We start from the raw sequence: 9,647 nt of genomic DNA, 5'->3' as shown, positions 1-9,647 counted from the left end.
TTATTTGTCCCTAGTGTCAAATCAATAACCTCCTTCCTATTGCAAACCACAAAGGTAGGTTCGTTACCATGGTTTAGAATATTCAGGTTCGAACTCACCAGAAATTCCATAAGGCTCTCTCCCCTTGGGTTAGTGCCGGTGCTCCCCCACAAAATGTGGTGCGCGTTGGCATCACACCCAATGATGAGTTGCTTTTTCCTGCTAAAGCAGTAGTCTATGATGTCCCTAATTTCCTTAGTTGGCGGTGGTTCATCCGAGTCATATGGAAGGTAGACTGAAGCAATTATAAGCTCCTTGCTGCCTTCTCGATACGGGTATGCTATCCTTACTGCTGTTGCGTCCCTAGAACAGAGCTCCAGCAAAGGCAAGGCATTAACATGATTCCCGATATAAACACAAGATCTTGCATTATTACTGGGTACAACAGAGTAAACTGTTCCCCCTGTATTATTTAAGCCCCTTATTCGACCCTTGTATAACCAAGGTTCCTGAATAAGTGCTATGTCAGCCTTACCCTCAGCTAGATGTTGACACAGAGCTGCTGTGGCAGCTTTTGCTGTGGTGTAGGTTGATTTGGAGAAATCTCATGATCTCTTCCAATTGAGGAGGTATCAATTTCCATCTTATGTCCCTCCTCTTTCTCGTACTGGGTTCCATGTGAAGAGGTCCCTGATCCATTTTACTTCGGTCATCTGGGGGGCTGGGTACCTTATCCCCTTCCTCCTCAGAGGCTGAGTTAGAAGATACAGTGTCTGTCACGGGTTCTGTCCGGCGCCGAACTTCAGGATCGTCCAGCACCTTAAGAGTCCCCTGTGAGAGTCCTGTAAATATTTTATAACCAGTCCTCTGTATAATAGTATAGGAGTCCCGGTCTATGAATAGAATAAGCCTTTGGCCTTTTGACTCAGATTGCTTGTCTAATACCCTCCAGTTCTCTGTATGGAATCCCAGATTAAGGTCTGAAATCCATTTCAGCAGCTCTTCCTGGTTTTGGACAATTTTGTCCTTAGTCCGGAGAGCTACTTTAACAGACTTAGGCAGGTTCCTGGCATCAGTAGCCTTCAGCCTGGTTCCTGATTTAAACCTGTGGTTGTCAGTGCCTCTGATGAGCCCTTGACCAGACTGTTGGTTGGCACATATATAAATAAGTGCACCTCCTAGCAGTCTGTAGGATTTCAGGTGTGGTAGTTCTTCCTTTGGAGTCCTACGGAACAGCTCACCCAATACTTCCAGAATGGAATTTTGGTCGTCTTCGGTAAGCTTATCCTCAAGGTAAGTCTCCCTGAAGATAGCTACCTTTACATTGGTCAGAGCCTCCTTGTAAGTCCCTGGTCCTTTACAGTCCCTGGGTTTTTTTCAGAGTTCTGGCCATTTCCGTAGGAGTACTGCCCTCTGACCTTGGCCTCTTAAAGGTGCTGGTGGGGGTTTCTCCCTGTTTGGACGAGCTTGCATTCCCTGGTTGCTGACTGCTCCCAGTTCCTGCTTTGCCTATCCCAGCTTTTGCCCATTGTAACTGCCGTTTAGCGGCCCTCTACGAGGGTTTTTTCGCCAAACAGGGTCCACCTATTCCAGAGCCTAGGTGTCCCAGTCTTTCCCCTGCTACAGGTATGTTGGAAGTACTGGCTCCCTGCAGTGGTATGCCAGTACTAACGACTCCCAAGAGAGCAGTTTTTGGTTTTGCCTCTGGTAGGTTTTCAATCATTGGTTCATCCCTGCCTTTGGCTGAAATTACAACAGTAGGTTTGCTGGTTGCTTCTGAGCCCCTTAACGGTTCACCAGAGCTTCCAGCCCCCTGCTGAAGCATTTCTCGTAGGGATCCCCTTAAAGGGGGGTCCCTCTTAAGTTTAAGGTCCTTACGACTGGTTTTCTTGTTAGGTCCCTTTTTCATTTTGATCCCACGAGAAATGGGGATTTTAAAGGTCACCACCCGCAGAGCCCCATACGGGTGGAAGGCATAAATACAACGGGGTGCTGCCTGGTGCCCCGAGGGGATCGTTCGTGACACCGGCCAATAACCGCAGTGCCATGCAGCCCTTGGCATGATGCCTCACACCTTGGCTTAAGGAGGTTGGTCCTTTACAAGTATAACCCTCACAAGCCTCCAGGGCCAAGAGTGCATGTTCGGGGTAGGGGGGTATCCCAGATGATAAATGGGAGTGCGATTCTAATTGTCATGAGTTTGCGACCAGGGCATCCTACGCGAGATTATTGCCCCTGGAGGTTGCTTCAGAGTTCACCCATTCCCACCCCTCCACATGGGTTGGTTGAAACCATTTTAGAGTGTTGAGCCCTAAGGCTTGCGGCACCTTATTGGTACTCTAGGGAGACAACTCAAATAGCTCCCCATGGGAGTGCTCTCCTGCATTCGTCCTGGGTACATCGTAATGAAACCCAAGAGTCATTATGCCGCCACGTGGGAGGCTCTGGTCAAATGTCCATTGCCCTTTATGGAAACTTGGCCGCAACCCCGGAGGTTCATGCTAATGCAGACCCTCCAGGACTGTCATTGCCCAGCAGGACCACGAGGAGGTGTTCCAAAGCTGTGTCTCAACGCATCCCTGGTCTGTGATACGTCCCCACCAAAGACACAGCCACCCTGCCTTCCTAGTATGTTGATAAATGTTAAGTGTTGAATTCTCTGTTATTGAGTAGAGTGTTCATCATAATTACCACAAAAACCTATCCTGGATGAATTCAGTCCACTGTAATGGAGTAGTTAGGTTGTAACTGTTGTTAGTTATATATGTTTCTGCACAATCTTTTCTTTAACCTTAAATCAATGTGCTGGACTTCAATATAAGGAAATTTTCATTATGTTTCGTTTTGGTTTTATTCCACATTTTATTATTTTTACGTTTGGAGCGAGATTTAATATGTTAGTTAGTTAGTTAGTTATTGGAGAGGGTGGGTTTCCCCATGCACTCAGACCTGTATTGGTCCATTGTGCTTCCCTCTGTGATTTTTACCAGTCTCTATATCCTACCAGGACTGGTGCTTACCATCAGTCCCGCCCAGCCAGCGAGACCGGCTCTACTAGCTGAGAGGTATCTATAATGCTTCCCCCATCTACCAGAGGTATTAGAGACTGCTGTTGGGCGGGAAACGTCCGTAATTTGGCTCAGTGACCTCCTTTGGAGATATGAGGGTCTTTTACGTGCCGTAAAGCTACGACGCGGGACACACGGCTTAAAGTCCCTCCTGGAGGACTTGTTCCCTGAATTTGTCCGCCCTTAAAAATTCGACGACCTCCGCCGGGTATTTGAACCCACGTACTACGAGTCATGAGGTGGGAACGTTACCTCTAGAGTACGGAGGCCGCTGATTTAATATGTTATAATTATAGCACAGTGTTTCAGTTTTGTTTTATCTGGAATTTCAGTGGGACACTATAAAAATGAAATTGTAAATTTTTTATTTATAAAATGTTCGGACATCAAAGAACATGTGAGGTAGTATACTCATTTATTGATTAAAGGACATTTTTCTTTGGATGATGCTTTTGTATTTGTGTATATTGCACAGGTAACTCTAGTAAGTATTTGTGGTTATCTTTTTATTTTGTTAAGCCAGTCGTGGGTACTAAGGTAATGGCTTAGCTGTTCAGGTGTTAAGAGAAAAATTTTTAGTATTCATCTCTTCTTTCTCATAATGTAACCCCAGTAGTTGAATCACCATCATCAAATGACCCAAGAAATCATTTCTCCATAACTATACACAGAATAGCAGATTATAATATTGAGAATGATGCAAAAGTCATGCTATTTCGTATTAAGTTTTTAGTAATCTGTGACAGGTTGATGGAATATGATATGCATGTAATAGTTGGCATCACTCATCACTCCTAATGAGTGACAGTAATGTCCGGTAATATTATGACACAATCAGCAGCATGTTTTTTTTTCTAAGTGCATATATTCTTAATGAAACATTATTTTGAATCCTAGCCATATGCACACATTCAAGGAAAGTTTTAGGAGTCATCCAATTCTCCTGTTACACATTTGACTCTGACTGCGAAACTTGGTGATCATTTGCGTGAGAATGGATTTCTCAGTGGCGCTGGGGGTTTTGTGCATGTGTGAGAGGTAGATTCCTTCACTTCCTCACAGATGATGTACTTTTTCTTTTTATCATATAATCAGATTTGTTTAAAAATTCTGTTGTGAGGAATTGCTGTTTTTTGCCAACAGATCACATTGAAGAAGTGGATCTCACTAGAACAGCAGAAAACTCCACGGATTCTTCTCCTCCACCTTCCGATAATTCAGATGAAGAGGTATGGTTTTTAAAGTAACTGTTTGATCATTATCTGGGATCCATAGTGGGTCTGGCACATATTGTTCGTATAAATCAATGATTTTTATGACTTCACAGTTTGATACTGAGTGCGTGTGGAATAAAATTCTCTAATACCGAATCCTATATGATTTTATAAAGTATCCATTCAATTCCATACGTCACATTTATAAGTAAGTATTGGTAAAGATTCCAGGCATGTACAAAAAGTAAAAAGAGATGACATTTAATACAATTTGGCAGTAACATAAAAGTACACATCCGGATGAAAGGTATCAAAANCATTTGACTCTGACTGCGAAACTTGGTGATCATTTGCGTGAGAATGGATTTCTCAGTGGCGCTGGGGGTTTTGTGCATGTGTGAGAGGTAGATTCCTTCACTTCCTCACAGATGATGTACTTTTTCTTTTTATCATATAATCAGATTTGTTTAAAAATTCTGTTGTGAGGAATTGCTGTTTTTTGCCAACAGATCACATTGAAGAAGTGGATCTCACTAGAACAGCAGAAAACTCCACGGATTCTTCTCCTCCACCTTCCGATAATTCAGATGAAGAGGTATGGTTTTTAAAGTAACTGTTTGATCATTATCTGGGATCCATAGTGGGTCTGGCACATATTGTTCCTATAAATCAATGATTTTTATGACTTCACAGTTTGATACTGAGTGCGTGTGGAATAAAATTCTCTAATACCGAATCCTATATGATTTTATAAAGTATCCATTCAATTCCATACGTCACATTTATAAGTAAGTATTGGTAAAGATTCCAGGCATGTACAAAAAGTAAAAAGAGATGACATTTAATACAATTTGGCAGTAACATAAAAGTACACATCCGGATGAAAGGTATCAAAATTAAATAAATTTTGTTTGGAAACTAATTGTCATACGCGTATCCAGTTTTCATGTATACACCAGCTGGTGACCTTTGGCAAGCTCAGTAATGATGTTGACACCACAGGAACAGGTTCACTGCTTGTTGTGGCTAGCAGAGTTGCGATCTCTTACGTCTGTCCAGTGGTTGTTTCAAAATGCAATATGGACATCAACCTACTACCCAGAAAAGTATTTGGTTCTGGGACAACAAACTGAGGACCACAGGTAGTTTGTTGCATGTAAAATCTGGAAAAACAGGAAACTCTGAAGAAAATGTTAGTCACATTAGAGAGGCATTCCAGTGAAGTCTGCACAAATCAATTCAGGCTGCTAGCTTGGAGTTATAAATTCCATGTTCAACAGTGCATGATGTGCTACACAAAAGGCTTCACTTAAGAGCATATGAAATTCAAATGATTCATGCACTAACACCACACAAATTTCACTGTGGACATGCTAGAAAGAACTGATGTATCACCCAATTTCCTCTGCCAAGTGTGCTTCTTGGATGAGGCGACATTCCATGTCAAGGGAGTTGTAGACAGGTACAGCTGCAGGATTTGGGGCAATCAAAATCTGCATATCACATGTGAATCGGAGAGAGAGAGCCCCAAAGTGAATGTGTGGGTAAGCTTAATGCACAACAAGTTGATAGGACCGTTTTTCTTTTCTGATGTGACTTGGAGTTCATAGTTGGACATGTTGGAGCTGTATGCGCAGCCCCAATTACCACCTCAAACTGTCCTCCAACAATATGGGGTGCTGCCACATTTCAGCCACCATGTTAGGAATCATCTGGACAGAGAGATGGATCGGCAGAGGTGGACCAATAGCTTGGCCTCCTAGGTTGCCAGATTTAACCCCATTGAATTTTTTTGTGTGGGGTTATATGAAGGGCATTGTCTGCCAGGTTAAGATCAACAACCTTCAACACCTGAAAGCCCGCATGAGGACCCCAGTGGCTACGGTAACACCAAATATGCTTCAAGCAATGTGGAACAAGGTCAAATATTGTATGGATATATGTTGTGCCACCAAGGGAACCTACATTGCGGTTTATTGAGAAAGTTGTACACTCGGAAAATAACTTTAATATGTAAGTTTTGAGGTTTTCACGGCGATGACTATGAAGAAAGTCGTCTTCTGGGTTTAGGCGCCGTGTATTCATCGTTTTGGCCGGATGAATACATGGCGCCTAAACCCAGAAGACGACTTTCTTCAATAACTTTAATATTTTCCCTTTGTTATGGTGTAACCCATAGATGTGTATAATAAATGCTTTCTGAGATATAATTATTTTATTTTGGATACCTTTCATTCGGGCACCCCGTACATAATTTATTTTATGATGTACTATGTTCAAAGTAAAAATCATATTGGAGTAAGAAAGGGTTATGTTCATTGCAAAATGTTTGTATGACAGCTTTATAAACATTTAGAAGTTTTTAGGCTTTCACAGCAGTGTTGCTTGTTGTTGTCTTGTGGGTTGACACCACATAGTGTTACTAACATTTGAAAGGAATATGCTGCCTTAGGCATCAGTGTCAACTCTGGAGATGGAGGTAATACATTCCTCTGAAACATTAGTATCCACCACCAAGACAACAGGATGACATAACACAGAACCTTTCAGCACAGTGACATTTAAACCATGTCCAGAGCATGAATCAGGATAATTTTCTGCCAGGTATTTAATTTTTGCAAATAGAAAATCATGAGCCTTTTAAATGGCCACATATTCTCTATTTTGATTGGCTTATAATGAAATTTTGACTGTGTGCCAACAAATATCTTCAGAATATTTGTACTACATAAGTGGAACCAAATATGTTTTAATAATCCTGTTCAGAAGTGATTTAATGCTGGCAAATGAAAAGAAGAAATTGTAGTTCACATTACCTTAGAAATCCTTGGTATGATACACCTTAAAAACATTTGTCCACATAAGAGGTGGTATCAGAAATTTCCTGGACTATTGTTGTAACTGCCTCAGTGAAAGAAGATGAGAGGGGAGGCCAATGTCACACTTCCGCAAGCCTATTGTATCAGTCTGCCACGTGACATCGCACTGTGAACACGCATTGTTTTTACATGAGTGCCTTTTTGACTTCATGGTTTGTTTTGTCTGCAATGGATGGCAAAATCAAGCCCCCTTTGATTTCACTTTATTTCCCAAATTGAAAATGAAACTGAAGGGACAACGAAGAAAACAATGGGATTGCTGTATACATTCCCAAGGAGACTATTATGAAGGAGATGGCGGCCAAAATTGAGTAAGTGAAACCAGCATTTCATTTTTTACCAAGCCCGGGAACTTTCCGATAGCACCTAATACAAGGATAGTTCACAGCATCGTGTTGGTATATTGTGTCTCATCTTTTCCCTTACAATATTATATTTAAGCATCCTGTTACACTCACACAATATATGAGACAAACTCCGTCTTAAGTGCAACAATTTAATTGTAGTTCTTTCTTCTTTCCTTCCTCTACACTACATGTTTCGGCCCTAAATGGTCATCATCAGGTGTGTATTCTTACGTAGCTGCTACACTGCCCGTAGTTTAAAATTTAAAAACACCAGTCTTTCCAATTGTATGTATGTATAAAATCTTTGTTAACCNTCTTTTTCTTTTTCCAAATTTTAAAAATTAAAATTCCTCGGGGTACTCGCCCTATGTCTATAGTGCTGCAGCAGCCACTTCTTGTTTTATTGCTGTTCGGGTATTGTTCTGTGTAGGCTCTCTGTGCGTGTGCTGCTGCCCATCTTTAATAATTGATTAATTTAATAATTAATCAAATTGACGTGTGTAGGTTAACAAAGATTTTATACATACATACAATTGGAAAGACTGGTGTTTTTAAATTTTAAACTACTGGCAGTGTAGCAGCTACGTAAGAATATACACCTGATGATGGCCATTTAGGGCCGAAACATGTAGTGTAGAGGAAGGAAAGAAGAAAGAACTACAATTAAATTGTTGCACTTAAGACGGAGTTTGTCTCATATATCTTTTCCCTTGTTTGTTGCTCACAACACACTGTTATGTGCATTTGGTTTCCTTTTTCTTTAATTTATTCTACTGAGGAACTGTTTTTCTGTCAGACTTTTTACTACGTATGTTGTCTGCACAGGGTTCTGTCACTTTGTGTTTCTAAGAATATTCTACTAATAAACCCTGCACCAAATCAATTCAGAATTTTTAGTGATCTACCTGTGGGTTTACAGAGAGCCTCATGTTTCAGAGCAACATATCACTTCCATCTTCAGGGTAGAAGAGTAAGCCAATCAAGAAACCAGAAGAAGCAGGTGAAGAATTTACTGCCTGCTTCCACTGGTTTCTTGCTTTTGCTTGACAAACATTGTCATTCAGGAGAAATATGGCTGTAACTCCCAAGTTCATCACACAGAAGCTAGGACTATGTGTTATAATAGGGCAAACACAGTTTTTACACAGCCATGTCTCATATTCCAATCTCTGTTACAAATGAATGTGATGTAGTTACATGGACATTCATTTGGTTTTAATTTTTATATAGCTTATTTAACAGTGCTGACAGGACACACTGAATGGCATAGATGTTAGGGTCATTAATGAATGGTGAATTGAAAGGGATGTGGAAGGAAGCAACCATGGTTCCTTTCAAGGCACTCAGTGTTCACTTGGAGAGACTGGAGAAAACCTGAGAAACCTCAGTCAGGATAGTTGATATCCTGATTTGGATTCAAACCAGATACCTCACAAATGTAGGCTGGAGGTGTTACTGTTTGAACCAACTTACCCCACTGAACACATCACGTGACATAAACAAAAGTTTCTGTCTTTTAACTGTAATTTAGTATTTGGTGATAGAAAACTGGAATTGTGAGTTCAAGGGTAGCTGTGCTTACTGTATTCTTAGAAATTTTGAAAATTCCAGTCTTTTATATTTATTCACTTTGAATATAAGTTGATGATATGTAACTTGTTGTGCTTTGCTCAAGGATTGTGTTGAAATCCCTGTCAATCCAAGTACGGGAAGAATGTTGGCCTCTTCCTCTCCTCTGACATACCATGATATTGTACTTCCAGGTGAGACATATTTTCATTTAAATTAGTTAGTGATTTTAATTTAATGAAAACCAATGTAACATGTGTTGAGAATTCAACGAGAAATCTTGTCATTTGTTATACAAGTTTTCATACTGTTAACTTCCTCTGCGTCTGTATTCCTTTGAAGTCCTATATAATGTAGCGTGAATCGCTGGAGCATTGCTAGGTAGCGGACCAGTAAACACATGCGATACATGCTCTCAACAACGGAACAGCGAGTTATGCAACTCACTTTTAGGCAATTGCTCAGTAAACAGACTTATGTGCAGGCGCAATACATCACACTGCAATAGCACTATCACATGACATGTTTTGTATGTTGTCCGTGCATCACCTATATAATGGATATCTGTTTAAGTCAGAGAGTGTGTGGAGA

At 40.9% G+C, this 9,647-nt stretch overlaps 1 protein-coding gene across 3 annotated transcripts in view; it reads left to right on the top strand.

Annotated features, from left to right (window-relative positions):
* Nucleotides 1-9,647, top strand: part of LOC111869062 — an 80,055-nt gene that overhangs the window by 27,087 nt on the left and 43,321 nt on the right. For all 3 annotated transcript variants that reach the window (XM_023860260.2, XM_023860261.2, XM_023860259.2), the window contains 2 exons: nt 4,191-4,276; nt 9,163-9,250. In XM_023860260.2, the coding sequence (XP_023716028.1) occupies nt 4,191-4,276; nt 9,163-9,250 (174 nt within the window). The remainder of the gene's footprint in view (nt 1-4,190; nt 4,277-9,162; nt 9,251-9,647) is intronic.

The sequence above is a fragment of the Cryptotermes secundus genome, unplaced genomic scaffold (assembly GCF_002891405.2).
Source record: "Cryptotermes secundus unplaced genomic scaffold, Csec_1.0 scaffold378, whole genome shotgun sequence".
NCBI lineage: Eukaryota > Metazoa > Arthropoda > Insecta > Blattodea > Kalotermitidae > Cryptotermes > Cryptotermes secundus.
Note: the sequence above shows the minus strand (reverse complement) of the source record. Positions and strands in the feature narration are given on the sequence as shown.